This window comes from Cenococcum geophilum, assembly GCF_001692895.1.
Source record: "Cenococcum geophilum 1.58 unplaced genomic scaffold K441scaffold_6, whole genome shotgun sequence".
Taxonomy (NCBI): domain Eukaryota; kingdom Fungi; phylum Ascomycota; class Dothideomycetes; order Gloniales; family Gloniaceae; genus Cenococcum; species Cenococcum geophilum.
In genome coordinates, this window is record NW_027137564.1 from 2,273,165 (window position 1) to 2,290,545 (window position 17,381).

The following is a 17,381-nucleotide window of genomic DNA, read 5'->3' on the forward strand; positions in this document are numbered from 1 at the left end:
CTTATTTAAAAATAGATTATTTTTATTTAATTAGCCGTAAAGGAAGCGGGTAGCGTTAAGGGCTTACTCTCTTATAATCTAATTAAACACGTAGTAGCGAAATAAGGGGTAGTGGCTAAACTAACCGTCCTAATACTTAAGCATATACTTAGCATACGCAGCTAGGGTAACCGTACGGCTTTATAGCATATTAAAATCGGCTTTACTATAAGGAAATAGAGTAAAAAAGGTGCCGCGTATAATGAAACTAGCTAATCGCTTAGAGAGAGGTGTCTATTACATAATAGAAACCTCTAGGCCCGCTTATAGGTCTTATTAGTATTAAACCTCGCGACCTAAAAGCTCTAATTTATTAAGGTTAGGTATTAGATTAGGAACTAAAGTATCTAGTATATTGTTATTAAATTTACCGTCTAGTAGATTACTGCCAAACTTAGTAGGCAAAGGATTAATAGCAGAAGGACGTTATATAGGAGCAGTAAGGTAAGCCGTTAGGCCACTAGAATTAGACTCTAACTTATTAATATAAAGTAGCTAATCTAATATAAAGCCATTTTTGGGTAAGCTAGTAAGCTAAGTGCTATATATTTCAATATCGCGATAATTAAGATAATTAACTTTTAGAAAGTAAAGCCACTATACTATAGTAGAGCGCCTTATAGTATACCGCTTAGTAAACTACTAACCTAGGTATTTACCACCATCTACTACCGTAGGCCTTACGACTAGTATCTCGAGTTTAGTAGGTAGCCGTAGTAGCTGGCTTTAAGTCTTTAATATGTTCTAGCTAAAGCAGCAGACGTAGCTAGTATAGCGATATTACTGGCCGCGTATACGTACGACTTGCAGATAAACGTATACGCGCGTAATTAGAAGCTCCTCTACCGCGGTAAGTATAGGTAGGAAGCCAGGAACAGGCCCTAGATTAAGCCCGTTACTTTTACTAAATAAGGGAGAAAGGGTTAGATTCTTAAGACTATTAGCGTCCTTAATATAGGCTTTATATACACCTATATTATCACCCTTTGTAGCTAGGCCTATTTAGAACTACCGCTTCTTATAACGACTGCACGTCTCTATACATTTAACCTATAGTATACTCCTAAACTTCTTAATTCGCTCCCAATTAATAGCTGAAACGGGTAGTAGGGCCGTAGTCGGAGCTTGCTAAGAGGGAGCTTACCGTAAGGAAGGTGGTATTGGCGGTAGGGTAGGTATTGGCGGTAGGGTAGGTATTGGCGGTAGAGTAAGCATAGGAGCTAGTTCCAGCAAGGACGCATTCAGGCTATCTAGAATACCTCTTCTACTATATAGAGCTTCTTCTGTAGCATATAGCGGAGGAGTAGGCAAGTGAGCTTCACCCCGCCGATTAGGAATGCGGTACTCCCGTTATATTACCCTAATTATCTTCCGCCGTTAAGCCATTTCAAGGGTATCTTAACTGTTCTGGCCGCGAGGTAGGAAGGCGTTCTCGGTATCGTTTTTAGGTAGAGCAGTTCGCTAGCGCCTTGCAGGGTAATTCTTAGTAGTAGAACCTAACTCTGTAAGAGCTCTCCGCTTATTTAAATTATATTTAGAGGCCTAGGAATATAAGCAGAAGTAGAAGTAATATATAGGGAAGACGCGCCTTTAACCGATATAACTAGCATAGCTTTAAAAGCTTCTTTAAAGGGCCGTTTTTAATAAAGTTAAGGCGGGGCTTATAGATATAGCACTTACTATACTTAATCGTAATAGGATCTGCTATATTTATAGTGGTATAGAGGTATAAACAAAAAGGAAGGTGTAATACTAAGATATTTTAATATTCGTTATGTGGATTCTGCTATAACCTACCGCCCGCAAGTTTTTTTCTAACTAATTAGAAGCCGCCTCCCAACCAATTAGAAGCTGGCTTAGCGGAAGTTTGAAATCCAGAACCCCCTAACCCGAATATATAGACCACTCGTACCTCGGGTCAATAATTATTATAATAAATAAAAGAAGAGATTGTAATTTAAATGTATCGCGAACTAAGACTATAGCTAGTATATTCACGCTGCTAGAGTTGTTTAAAATTAATATATGTTAGAAAAAGGACCCAGTTTACACCAAACGCGCGCCTATAATCTCTCAGACGCTTCGCAGAGGAATTTTGGGGGTAGCAGGGGTGGTAGGGAGTAGCGCGGCGTTCTATTGGCTCAGGAGTTAGTGCGCGCCATGCAACGCCACAAATTCCTCAAAGAAGCGGCTGAGGCACCTGAGATAATCAACTATGAGCAATGGCGGTGAAAGGCTGGGCCATCAGCTGATATTTCTTCACTCAGCTGAGCTATTGACCGCCGCGGAAAAAGCTGGACCGGTGAACGAGCCGAAAGGTGCACAAACAAGAAAACACATCTGCTTAAATGCCTTTCAATTGAAATCCTTCTATCTTGTCCGATGAAGCGAACGAGATGTTTGGACCTGGCTCCTCCCGTACGAAAGTGGTGGATCTCACCAAGTTCGACTTCTCAGCCTTGAAATTTACAGACGAACCCAACATCCCTGATCCCGTTTGCCATGTCTGCGGTGACTTGAATTTTCGTCCTCTGCCTGAGGATGAAGAATACAAGTCTGGCGTTTTCGATCGTGGGATTAAGCCTGAGGATCTCAGCCGAGCGGCAGAGGGTGGCTGTGAATCGTGTCAGCTCTTGCTGAACAGTGTACATCAGTGGCTCGAAGTCGAAATTGACTCAAAGAAATACACGCTTAAAGATGTGATGAGACTCAATTTGGTTTCAGAAGGCCTCGGTAGCACTCTGGTGGGATGGATTGAATTCGGTAAAGAAGGCGGCCAACATTCTAAGGAGTATATTGAGTTTTTCGCTCCGGATGGTAAGGCCTTTTCTCCGACAACAATCGTGGATTCTGCTCAAGAGATGCAGGCAAATCATCTGGATGGCCATTGATTGGGAATGCTCGCTCGATCTCAGAGGACTCGTCCTCCACCTGCTTGGATCTGGCCAAAAAGTGGCTTGACAACTGCCTGAGGAACCACACAGGATGCAGACGTCTTCCTAATACTGTCCTTCCAAGCCGGGTCCTAGATATTAGAACCGAACACATTGCGCTCTTGGAACCAAATGGGCAAATTGCGACTTATGCTACACTCAGTCACTGCTGGGGAAACATGACGACTTCACCATACTTTCGGACCATCACAAAGGCAACACTTGATGAGAAGAAGCGTGGTATCCCTCTCAACGAGCTTCCCAAAACATTTCAAGATGCCATCAAGATCTGCAACGCACTTTCGATCCCTTATCTATGGATCGACTCGCTGTGCATCATGCAGGATTCTGCAGACGACTGGGCGAAAGAAGCCGCGTGTATGGCAGATTACTATCAGAATTCCGTCGTTACTATCGCAGCTGATGGTGCAGATGACGGCCATGGGGGTTGCTTCGTCAACGGCCCCGATCGCTCTACTCGAGAACTCTGCTTTACCACTACTCGCACAGGATCTGGTCTCCCCGGTCAGAGTGTCAAAACTGAAGTTCGAGTTCGCCATCAGCGCATTCGCAGCAGTTGGTGGGAAATCGCCCATTACAAACGACGCCATCAAAGAAGCAAGCTCAGCACAAGAGGTTGGGTACTACAAGAACGGCTCCTGCCTGTCAGCATTCTTCACTTCACATCCGCAGAGTTGGCATGGGAGTGTACGACGGAGCTCAACTGCGAGTGCAAGCTGACTCCAGAGCCGATTTCTGACTTTACCTTCCTCGGCAATCTGCTCTCTTCTCAGATTCAGCTTCCGGTCCTGAAAGACACCGACTTATTGTACAAATGGTACAGAGTTGTGGAGGAGTTTACCACTCGTCGCCTGACCTACGACACTGATCGACTTCCGGCACTCTCTGGGTTTGTTTCCATGCTCACAAAACAAACTCGCAGAACTTATGTTGCTGGGCTGTGGGAAACCGAGCTTGCAGAAGGCTTACTGTGGTCCACAAAGTCCAGTGACACAAAAGGCGAGCTTTTTCCATGTCGGAAACAGGCGCAATATCACGCCCCTTCCTGGTCTTGGGCATCGAACACCGGACTGATCAAATACGACGACCAGATTGCCAATCCCCAAGAGAAAGTCGACCCAATATATGCCTTCGGAAAGAAGGGTGCCAAAGTCTCATTCACCCTCTCGAGTCAGAATCCGTATGGACCAGTCTCCTCTGCATACATCGATGTCGATGCCTTCGTAGTGCCCGTTCGCCTGACGAAGACAACGGATGCAAGGTATCTCATAGTGAGTGAGAGGATTTGCGAACACTTCCCGTCTAGGGAATATCGACTTGTCGAAATAGAGCCGCTCCTCAAGCACCCAGACACCAAATTGATGTATCTTCGTCTTTCTCAAGAGAATGTCGACAAACGATACGAAATGGACGCACGCTTCCGCCCACCGAAACAATTTTTTGTCACGGACGAGGACAGGTATGATCGATACGTTGGATCTTTATTGCCTGGTAGGCATCGTGAGCGTGTTCCAGGAGGTGTTGGCGAAAGACCATACTGCATGCTCAATGCGGACATCAAGGAGGGTGAAGGGAGTGTCCTAGATCTCAAGCAACAGTACTTGTGTCGACCTGAATCGAAGTTCCTTACTACCATCGTAATACTGTCTGACGACCTAGATCGTCTATACGAACTATGTCTCAGTTGTCTCATATCTTAAGCTCGTATGTCTCATCAAACGTCTCATTACCTGTTTCTCTTAACTATGACCTACTACATGACGACGTCGTCGTTATTGTATTTGGGACCTACCTGATATATATAAGAGAGCTTCTAGAGCCCTCTTTAATAAAACAGAGTTCTCATTCCTGATCGTCCATTCAATAGTTATAAGCCCGGGCCGTCTACTGCATCATCTTTAATTCCAAAGCCTTTATTCCCATTAATTTCAATTATCATCTTAATCGTAGACAACTACCCATAATAACTTCTCAACAAGAAACCCTTCCCGTTATTATATCATCCGTTATCCTTATAAGCCCAAACGATTGGGACGAATAGATTAAGGTCATTAAGTCAAAAGCAAATAACAATTATCTCTGGAAGTATATTAACCTATCAACACCTAAGACCGATCTGCCATAGCTTAAAGAACCTGTTCGTGCCTCACCCAAGGATGCTAATAGCTAGGGGAAGACGAAGCTCGCGGACCTAAATAAGGAGGAGAAGGAGGAGCTCTATATGCTTAAAGCCGACCATAGGGACAATATAAAGCTATACAGAAAACAGTTGTTAGCTCTTAATATATTACGCAGCCACATCCTAAGCTCCATCTCACGTACCTACCTTATCTACACGTTTAAATGCACCACCACCTATGACGTCTTGGTATCTCTTAAGAAGAGAATTACTCCGACTAACTACGCCTAAAAGCTTTAAATAGCCACTTAATATATAAGGCTTAAGAAGGCGCCTTAGAACCAGAACTTTGAGATCTAGTTATAAGAGTAGGAGAAGGTGTATACTAAGTGCAAGAAGCAAGCTCTACCTAAGGTAGATGATAATCGTTTGGTAAAAGACTTCGCGTATATAGTCAAATTAATTATACTAAGCTGGTTAGAATATTAGAAGAATAAGCTTAATAAGCGTAAGTAAGAAAAGAAGACGCTTCCTACCTTCTTTAAACTAGTTAAAATATACCAAAACCACCGTTGTACGGACCTTGCCCAGAAGGGCAAAACCCCACAAGGAGGATTATTTGGAGTTACCTTTAAAGACGACTTACTAAATTCGAAGCCTAAATTAAAGCCTTAATCGTTAGCAGATAAGCAGAAGAAGGAGAGGCGACCGCCGCTAGAGTGCCTATACGGAAAACGTTACTACTTTAATAAGTGCTGGTACATTATAGAGTTAATTTCTTACCCATTATGGTTTAAACCAAGTGACAAAATTTAGAAGAAGGTGGATAAGAAGATTGCTAATATAACGCCTAAAATTAAGGCTCGTATTAAGCAAATTAAAAAGGATAATTAAGCTAATAAGGACGATTGAGCCAATAAAAAGCTAAAGGAAGGTAGTAATTAGAGCTCACAAGGGCCTACCGGAAACTTTATAGTTTATTATATAGGATCCAATAACACGACTTCCAATTACGAGCTTCGCGATAGTATAATTCTTAACTTAGGAACCAGCCTACACGTTTTCAATGATAGAGCTAGGTTTATTAGCGATATCAAGCCTACGTTAGAACGCGTCTATACGGGCTCGCATATAGAAGAAATTATAGGCTATAGTATAGCTGCAGTCACGATTAATAACCTAAAAGGGAAGAGATAGATATAGCTCTTAGGAGCAGCCTTTATACTAGGCTTCTATACTAACTTGGTATATCTTAATAAGCTTAATAATAAGGGAGTCTATTAGAACAATAAAGAGAACACTCTCTTCTATAGCGACGACAAGACGTACGCCTACTATAGCCGCTACTGTGGTTAAAACACCATTAAATATAATAAGCCAAAAAGTGACTCACCTAAGGCTTTATTTGCGACTTAATTAAAGCTAATAAAGTATTTATTAAAGCCTCTACTAAATTAGGTAGAAGGCCATATATAGCACTAGCGAATAGGCTATGCAGGAAAAAACGCGATTAAGTAACTACCTTAGTTAGTAACGGGCGCGATTATAAAAGGCCTAATAATGGTAGAATGTAAATTATATGGAGTAAGTAAAGCTCATAAGGTGGTATCTAGAAGACCTCTAACTTAGTCACTAGTTCCTTTCTATAGAATCCACCTTAATTTAATACCCGGAATAGTTGCATTTAATAGCAATAAGTACGCGGTATACTTCCTTAACGACATAACGCGAATAAATAAGGTAGAGACGATAGCTAAGAAGTCGTCCCTTACCTAAATTGTTATTAAATATTACAATATCATCGAACGACGATATGGCTTTAAGGTAGCTATTATCCACATAAATAGAGAGACGTCTCTTATAGGCGAATTTAAGGAATAGGCAGCTGAATAAGGAATTAGTATTAAAAGATTAGCACCTAATACTTAATCACAGAACGGTCCAGCGGAACAATCTAGGGGGGTAATTATATAGAAGGCTCGGTGCATAAGAATTAAGGCTTATTTACTAGAGGAGCTATATCCTAAAGTCTACAAAGCAGCTACCTATCTACTCAATCAAACGCCTAGTAGAAGACTTAGGTAGAAGACACCGTTTAAGAGAATCTAGTTAGCTATGGGTATATCACCACCAAAACCAAATATAGGCCACCTATGAGTCTACGGCTGTAGGGCCTACCCTCTTAAGTATAATATTCCACGCCTGAATAAGCTCGCGCTAAGGGCCTATATAGGATATCTGGTAGGATATAATTTAATGAATATATTCCAAATCTACATTCCTAGTTAAAAGAAGGTTATAAGAACCAGAGACGTAAAGTTTAATAAGCGGTTACTCTATAATAACTTACAGCTAGATTTAGCGAATATACTCTAAGTCAGAACTGACTAAATATTGGAAGTTATTAATGTCTATTAAATATAGGATCTCTAAGACAAATTAGAATCGTTATCTAATAAAAGTAATAAGACTTAAGATGAGATTTAAGTTAACACCGAAGGGAGATAATAGGTGGAATTTAATGGAAATAAGGAAGAGCCTAATATTAAGAGTAGTAAGTAATAAGATTTAAGCTCTAAAGACGACTTAGCTCTAGGGCTTCCTACTCTAAACGAGACACTAAAACCTAACTCACTAGAGCCTCTACCACCGTCCTTAAATACCTTAGTAAAGAAGCCGCACTATATCCTGGTTCCGACCGATAAAGCTAAGCTAAAGAAGAAGATTAATGGCGATATAGGAGAGCAAAACATGGTTAAAGGAAAGAGACTTAAAGGACGATTAAAGATCTACGTAGGCTTTCTTACTAACGTTACTGACCAGAGCCTTCCAGCTTAAAGATTAGCCTTTAATGTAGGGCTCACATTTTATAAAAAGCTGTACCGTAATTAGCTCCTACCGCTACCTAGGAATTAAAAGGAGCTTTAAAGACATCAATATAAGGAAGAGTTCGCGGCTACTGCCTAAAAGGAATATACGGACCTTTAAAATTAAGAAACGTTTTAAGTCATTAATGAGATGATCTATACTAAAATAGTGCCTGTTATTTAGGTATTTATATATAAGACTAATATTAACGGATATCTAATAAGGTTTAAAGCTCGTCTTTATATATAAGGTAATTTATAAGAGTTAGTTTATAAGGACACCTATACCGCAACTTTAGTAGTAAGATCATTTAGAGCCTTAATAGCTATTGTTATAATATTTAACCTAGACTGCTAGTAAGGCGACGCTGTTAATATATTTATAAATAGCGTAATTAACGAGGTCGTATACGTTAAGTATTTAGATAGATTTCTAATTAAGGGCAAGTGCCTACTTCTCCAAAGAGCCCTCTACGGATTAAGGTAATTACCTCTGCTATAGCACGGTAACTTAATAACAACGCTAAAAAAGGAAGGCTTAAAGCCAGTAGCGGAGGAGCCTTGCCTATATCACAACAATTAGCTAATAGTCTTCTTCTACGTTGACAATATTACAGCTGTATTTAGGAAGAAAGACCTACTTAAGCTCTAAACCTTTAAGGAGCACCTTATAAGAAAGTACGAGATAAAGGACCTAGGTAACCTTACCTAGTTCTTAGGAATTCAAATTATCCGTAATAGAAAAAACAGGAAGCTTTGGCTTAGCTAGGATTCCTATATTAATAAAATTACGACAAGCTTTAAAGTTAAAGATTATCGCAAAATATATATACTAATGGGTATTAAGGAACTTAAGCCTAATCCGGAGCAAGCCTCTAAGCAGGATACCTACGCCTATTAGAGGAAAGTCGGATCTATGCTCTATACAGCCAATATTACTCGTCTAGATATAGCGAGAACAGCAAGTAAGCTATTAGAATTCTCACAAAATCCGTTACCAATTTACGACGCAGCTGCTATAAGGGCAATTGCCTACCTTAATCAAACCAAGACTCTTACGATTAAGTACTTAAAGGAGAATGTAATAAACCAGATCTTTGCAAGGGCTAGCGATGTATTATTTAGCAATAACCTAGTAAGTAGAAAGAGCATAGAAGGTTATCTATTTACCTTATTTAGAGGGCCAATTAACTGGCAATCTATAAAGTAAAAGTTAGTAATAAAATTAAGCATGGAAGCAGAGCTCCTAGCCCTATCGCATGCAGCTACCGAGTTAATTTGGTGGTAGCGATTCTTTAAAGAAATCGGATTTGACCCTAATAAGAAGCAAACGATATATTATGACAACCTGTAGATAATTTAACTACTTACTAAAAGCGACGCGGAGCTTAACACTAAGCTTTAACACATTAATATTTATCACCACTAGCTCCGCTAGGAAGTTCGTGAAGGAAGCATTAATATTAAATGGGTGCCTACTGCGGATATAATAGTAGACGGCCTAATAAAGGCTCTGCCTCGTTAAAAGCACGAGACATTTGTTTAGTAATTAAATCTCGTTAATATTAAGGATCTAATTTAATTTAATTTAAATGATATTTAGGCAAGGTAAATATATAGAGGATTTCCTTTAACTCAACACCAAATTGCTATTGTGACTTTTTAGTATTTTCTACAGCAGCCTAGAAGGCTCTGTGCAGCTAGGGGGGTGTGTTAACCTGAATTGAAGTTCCTTACTACTATTGTAATACTGTCTAACGACCTAGATCGTCTATACGAACTATGTCTCAGTTGTCTCGTATCTTGAGCTCGTATGTCTTATCGAACGTCTTATTACCTGTTTCTCTTAACTATGACCTACTACATGACGACGTCGTCGTTATTGTATTTGGGACCTACCTGATGTATATAAGAGAGCTTCTAGAGCCCTCTTTAATAAAACAGAGTTCTCATTCCTGATCGTCCGTTCAACAACTTGTTTCTTTTGATCAGCTACACAAGCGAAAAAATCGACGACGAGGCTGAAATTCAGGAAACCTTACAAGCAATCCTTATTGGTCGTGATGCTGACAACCTGAATATGTGGAAACGAATTGGTCGTCCGGTCTGCATTTACTACTAGTGGAAAGATTGGAGTAATATTGCAAGTCCATTTCGATTCACATGGGTTTAAGAATTAGCAGGCTGCTACCAGTGCCGGCACCAGAATGGCAGTCCTGAGGCAAGCTGCTGGCGCCGGTTAGTCTTGATTTCCTGTGATATGGATATTTCCTTTGGCTTTGCAGTAAAGAATTGGAATCCTCTTGAACGGCTTCTGCTAAGACATTCGCCTATCATTTGCTTCTATAATCTAACCTTGAGTTTCTCGAATGTCACGACGTAGAAGATGGTAGACTTTAAAATCAAGGATTGGTCCTATCTACTTGCAACAAGGTCGAACAAGACAAGAAGAGAATGAAAAGGGGTAAAACGGGACATGAGAGGCTAGAGCCTTCCTTGACCCCCGGATGCTGTATTGTGCTTCATGATTCTGATCAGGTCAAGGCTCCGACTGCCCACAGCATGTTCCCTTCTCGTATCTTCTTGTCGATCCAGATCGGGTTTCCTTACCACCGTCTTACTACTGTCTTACTACTGTCTTTGATGCCTAGTACCCTACGTCTTACCACCTGTTTCTATTACCTATTTTGTCTCAGTTGCCTATAGTATTTGACTTAGTTGCCTAGACCTATCTTATGTATATAGAGAGCTTCTAGAGCCACATTCAATAAACAGAGTTCTTATTCTTTTCTTATAATCGGTGCACGGACTACCAATTAATAGTTATGAGCCCGGGTGACTTGCTATATTGCACCTATTTAACTAATTAATTTAATTAATCATACCCCTTATTAAATACTTCATTTGTCCTTATAAGTACCTCTTAATATAACTTCTCAACCTACCTAAGCTATTACTGTAACGGTGATATTATTGAGCTAAGCTGATTAGGACAAATAAATTAACCTTATTAGGCTTCGCGCCTAAATAGGAGACGTATGGGAATATATTAACCCCTTAACAAAAAAGGATAAGTTACCCTAATTAATTAAACCAGTCTTTTCTAGGCCTTAAGATGTAAAGCTAGGAATAACTTCCTATATAGCTCTCTCTAAAGACGAGAATAACGAGCTTTAAATTCTCCGTAAAAGACATAAAATAGTAAAAAAGGAATATAAGAAGTAGAAGGCAGCTTTAACCTCCCTATAAAGCTATATTACTAGTATAGTGGCTAGAAACCTTAATACCTATATACTAGGTATCGACTCAGTATATAACACCCTAGTAGCTTTTAAGGAGAGGGTTGCCCCTACTAATATAGCATATAAGCTATACCTATCCACTTAATATATAAAGGTTAAAAAGGGCCTAAAAAACTAGAACTTTAAGGCCTGGTTATAGTAGTGGGAGAAGACATATAATAACTATAAAAAGATTAAATTACTAGATGTATACGGCGACTAAGTAATTAAAGATTTTTTAATAGCGGTAGAGCTAGTATTACTAAACTAGGCCTTAACGTAGAGGGTTAAATTTAATAAATATAACTGGGCTAGTGATTAGATAATATCTATAAACCAACTAGTTAAAATATATTAGAACTATTAACGAATAGAAACAGCCTAAAAGAAAAGAGATTAACTTAGCGCTAATATAGTAGGCTTTTAGGGGGAGTTTATTAACGGAGCTTATAAGGATAAGACTCCTAAGGCACCTAAGGACAAGGCTCCTAGAACTATATAGTCTAGGACGTTATAGAAAAAAGACGCCCTATTATACTACTATAAAGACATTTACTAATTCTAAGATTGTCCTTATATTAATAACTCGGTTTAATTAAAAGATTAGAAATTAGATAAAGCCATAGCTATAAAAGTTAAGAAAAGAATTATAAGCGTATTAAATTAGACTAAGTTAAAAATTAAGAAGATAAGGAAGAAGGCTTTAGGTAAGGAGGCTCTATAAAAAAAGCCGTATAAAACCCAGACGGAAGTTAAAAGGAAGACAACCACGGTATCTTTGCCGTATATTAAGTAGGCGCCTATAACGCAGGTTCTAATTACAAGCTATATAATAGCGTAATTATTAATAACGGAACTATAATACACGTTATTAACAATTAATCGAGATTCGTCGACGAGATTTAACTAAGTAATGACATTATATACACCGGAACGGGCCTAGATCTAGTTAAGGGCATAGAGACGGCAGTAGTTACGATCTAGACGCTAGTAGGTCATAGGAGGATCCTACTAGCTAATACAGTATATATACTGGCGTTCTATATAAACCTGGCCTATTTAAACAGGTTTAATAATAAGAATATATGGTAGAATAATAAAAGGAACCTACTATATTACAAAGATAATTATAAGATGTTTACCTATTATAAACGACATTATAACTAAAACACGCTTAAATATAATAAGCTAAAAGCCTTATTTGCAATCTAATTATAAAACCCCCTTTCTAATTAGGAAGTAGTAGGAAGGCTTTAGTATAAGAGACTAGGTTATATAAGACCTAACGCAATTAAGCATTTACCTTAAGAGGTAGGTAGTACGAAGCTTTAGGGACTAGCGATAATTAACTGTAATACCTATACTGTTAGCAAGGCTTATAAAATTATATTAAGAAGAGTACTTATTAATAAGGCAATAAGACCCTTCTACTACGTGTATATCGACTTATTCCTAAAGATTATGGCGTATAACGGTTATATTTAGACAATATATTTCTATAATAAATTTCTATAAATAAACAAGGTAGAGATCTTTGCCTATAAGTTATTGTTAATATAAGCAATTATATAATATTTAAATAGGGTAAAGCGTCGATATAATTAAAAGATAGTGGTTATCCGAATTGATGGCAAGACCTTTCTTAGTAGCGACTTTTATAGTTAGACGAACTAAGAAGGAATTATAGTAGAGCAATCGGCCCTATATATAAAGTCTTAGAACGGTTCTGCTAAACGTTCTAGGGGGGTAATTATTATTAGGTCTTATTGCATATAAATTAAAGCTTAATTACTAGAAGAGCTCTAGCTAGAGATTATTAGAGCTATAGCGTATTTAATTAATTAGATACTAAACGCCTAGCTTAGCTAGATAACACCTTTTAAAAAGCTTTAGTTAACACTAGGGCTCTTACTACTAAAGCTAAATATAGCTTATCTACGTATATACGGCTATAGAGCTTACCCGTTTAAATATAACCTTCTATATAGTTAAAAGCTTAAGCTAAGAGCTTATATTAGATATCTAATTAGGTACTAGTTAATAAATATCTTTAGGGTCTATATGCTTAGTAAAAAAAAGGTAATTTAAATAAAAGACATCATATTTAATAAGCAATTGCTCTATAATAATAATTAGCCAGATCTCGCGAACCTGCTCTAAAAACGCGCTAATTAAATCTTAAAGGTAATTAATGTGTTATATATTAACAGGACGCTTTAGGAAGAGCTTAATAAAACGTTAGATAAGAACGACGAGACTTTAGATAGGATTTAAGTGGATAACAGTAGAAGTTAATAGTAGATTTTAGTAGAAATTAAGACTAAGTAACTAATTAAGATAATGACGGAGCAAGCTTATAAACCTTAAAGGACGATTTTTTGCCTGCCCTTTCTATCCTAGATAAGATGCTAGAACCTTAATTAATTCCTATTAAAGGATCCTTAAGTTCCTTAGCTCCCTTAACCCGCTAATAACTATATTATAAATATATACCTATAGAGGATAACTTATAGGAAAATAATGGCGCAGCTATTAAGGAAGATAATATTATAAAAGGTAAATAATTAAGGAGGCTACCTAAACGATATACGGCTTATTTAACTTACCTTAAGGAGGTAAATAGCTTTAAAATACTTTAGACGGCCTTCCACACAGGCCTAAAATATTATAGGAAAATTTATCGCAATAAGCTACTGCCTCCGCCTAAGAACCAGAAGGAGCTTATAAAACATTAGTATAGGGCGGAATTTCTAGCTATTGCTATAAAAGAGTATACGGACCTAGAGGGTTATAGAATATTTAAGGTTATAGATAAGACTCCATTAGTTAAAACAGTGCCTACTATATGGAAATTCACCTATAAAATGGATACTAATGGTTATCTAATAAAGTATAAAGCATAACTTTGCATAAGAGGCGATCTATAAGAGTTAATTTATAAGGACACCTATATGGCAACTTTAATGGCTAAGGTCTTTAGAGCTCTTATAGTAGGTATTGTAGTATTTAATTTAGACGGTTGGTAGGGCAACGCTATTAACGCGTTCGCAAATAGCTTAATTAATAAAATAGTCTATATTAAGTGTCCGGATAGATTTACTATTAAGGGCAAATATTTACTATTACGTAGAGCTCTTTACGGACTTTAATAATTGCCACGTCTTTAGTATAATGATTTAAGTTAGGAACTAACTAAATTGGGGTTAAAGCCTGTTAGTAAAGAGCCGTATCTTTACTATAACAATTAGCTGATCGTATTCTTCTATATAGACGATATCTATACTATAAGTACTAAGAAGAACTAGTTAAAGCATTTAAGCTTTAAGAATATACTAATAAAGAAGTATAAGATAAAGGACCTAGGTAAACTATCCTAGTTTCTAAAAATTTAAGTCCTAAAAGATAGAAGGTAGAGGAAGCTATGGCTCTGTTAAAACTCCTATATTAAAAAGATTGCTAATAAATTTTATTTACCTAATATGCGCTTAGTTAGTACACCTATAAGCACTAATAAGCTCCTACTAAATCTAGAAAAAGCTTTAAAATAAGACATCTACGTTTACTAAAGGATAATTAGATTACTTATTTATATAACCTATATTACAAGACCTAATACAGCTAAAGCTTTAAGTAAGCTATTAGAATTCCTATAAAATTCCTTACCTCTTTATAACGCCGCAGTTTGTTAAGCTATTGCCTACCTATATTAGATAAGGACCCTCGCGATTAAATATTTAGGATATAATATAGGGAGTTAAGTCTTTACAGGAGTAAGTAACGCAGTATTTAGAGATAACTTAATAAGTAAACGCAGTACGGAAGGATATCTATTTACCCTATTTAGGGGACTAATTAACTAGCGCTCTATTAAGCACATTAGCATTTTGTTAGGGTGCTAAGATCCTGGAGGCCTCCTAGCAGGATTTTGATTTTCCTAATCGTCCTAATCGTCCTAATAGGCTCCTGACAGGAACCTAGCAGGATAATTATTTCCCAATTGTCCTAATAGGCTCCTAGCAGGATCCTAATAGAATTCTATATAGATATAAGCCCTATAGTTATATACCACTAATTAAATTAATTATTATTTATTTATTTATTGCTTAACATCTAATTTAGATCCCTATTAGGGCTATGCAGACTACTCCACACCTAGGGGAAATTTAATATTTTACCGGAAAAACCCCCTGGTCTTAGGGGACAAAAACCCTATAAGCTACCTTAGTAGGATAAAAAACCCTATTAACCACCTCCACGCGCAGCTGGCGGCCCCCTAGGGCTGCCCAGCAGCTATATCCAGACCTCTATAGATATTAGATCTCCTTAGTAACTACTATATCCTTCTTCTAGCTTATCCGTAGCTAGGGTTCGCTACGTCCCAACTAGGCCTTATTGTTAACCAATTAATTGCTATATACTTATAGCAGTTTCCTATATCTTAACCGTCCCCAACACACGCCACCTCTGTAGACTGTTTGCCGCGTATACCCTTCCCCCCCACCTTATCGAAGGCGTAAGGGGGATTTATCTATAACTGGCTCCGTAACACTAAAATGCAAGCGGGATATATATGTGCTTTAGGTATCTTTTATGCCTAGGTCCTAGTTACTAGGCCCTTTTTAGAGTAGCTAGCTGTAGAGAGAAGACAGGAAAACTATAGGGTTGTTATCTAGGCTGTTAGGCAGAATATAGTGCGGATAGCGAATAACTATATACTCTGCGAGCGATCGCCCTAGGGGTTAAAAAGGGGTGTATTTATTTACTCGTTTAGTAATGTCTTTAATTTAGGGTTTAGGGACGTTAAATTAGACTTATATCTATAAGGATTATATAGGTGGGCTTAGGTAAGGGCATAATAGTCGTTTACTATAAGGGGGCACCGTTAGCGGTAGTTTTCGAGATCTCACCATTCTGTATGAAAACTTTTCACTACTACCCACGTCTTAACGACCACCAGCTCCCACCCGTACGCTATATAATGTCTTTATATTAACTTTACTAAATCCAAAGACTAGTAGGTTTGTAGGCTAAGTCACCTTATATAGGTGTAGAGTCTGATTTTAACGGCCTATATTACAAAATTAATATATTCTGCTACTAATCTGCCTATATATTACCTTTATAATTAAATATATAAAGCTTAATCCTAAGATTTAGGAAGGGGTTATATTTTAATTAAATTTAGGAAATTATAATATAAAGTCCTTTTAGTTCTCTTAATTTTAAATCTAGCCTAGTGGGATTAAGGAGCTACGGCTCGCCGTTAGGTGTGTATATTAAAATATTATATAGAAAAAAGGGCGTTATAATTTTCTAGGCCTTATAAGATGTAGAGAATTATAGGGTTAATTTAGAGCCTTGCTAATACGTGATTTAATAGAAACTACCTTCTTTTTTTTAATCTTTTTAACGTGCTATATACGGGAATTAAAACTATAACCTCCAATTGCTCAATTAGGTAAGGGCCCTTGGCGACAATATAATAAGGCTTAGCGGTAATATAATAAGGCTTAGCGGCGATGCAATAATACTTAGCGATGTAATAAGGCTCGGCGATAATATAATAAGGCTTAGCGCCAAGTAATAGGAGGAAGGGGAGGAAAAGGAGGGTTTTAGGGTTGCTTAGCTATAACGAGGAAGTTATAATCTTGGTATAGTGTTAAACTTTATTTTAGGAACTTAATTAATAACTGTAAGGCAGTATTGCTAGGGTGTACGGTAGGGAGCAGGCAAGCCGAGCATGAGTCATATAGGGAGTCGATGGAAGAGGACGATATGGTAATGAGGGTAGGCAATAGCCTCGTACTGAGACGAACCGATGGGGGAGGAAGGAGGCTGTAAGCCCGAGGAGCTTATAAGGGGTGGCTAAGGCCTAGCCGAAGGCTAGCCTTGGCAGCCCCTAAGAGCTCCCGGGATGTAGCCAAGTAAGGGACCAAAAGTACCCTTACATTGCCCCCCCCTTGGTTAGGGCTGGCCCCCAGCCCGTATCCTAATAGATTGATTCTATATATAGAAAGGTAAGCAGTGTAGAAGCCTTGCTTGTACAGGGGAGTAAAGAAATGGGGAAAAAGGACTAGCCAAGCAGCCTTAATAAAAACCTTAACCTATAGCCAAAACCCAG

General features: G+C 38.1%; 1 protein-coding gene across 1 annotated transcript; it reads left to right on the forward strand.

Annotated features, from left to right (window-relative positions):
* The first annotated feature begins 2,325 nt into the window (after positions 1 to 2,325).
* Positions 2,326 to 4,726, forward strand: K441DRAFT_628897 (HET-domain-containing protein). Its single transcript, XM_067646213.1, has 2 exons — positions 2,326 to 2,856; positions 2,907 to 4,726. Exons 1-2 carry the CDS (start codon positions 2,436 to 2,438, stop codon positions 4,691 to 4,693), a joined length of 2,208 nt encoding a protein of 735 aa, XP_067508196.1. The 5' UTR covers positions 2,326 to 2,435; the 3' UTR covers positions 4,694 to 4,726.
* The last annotated feature ends 12,655 nt before the right edge of the window (positions 4,727 to 17,381 follow it).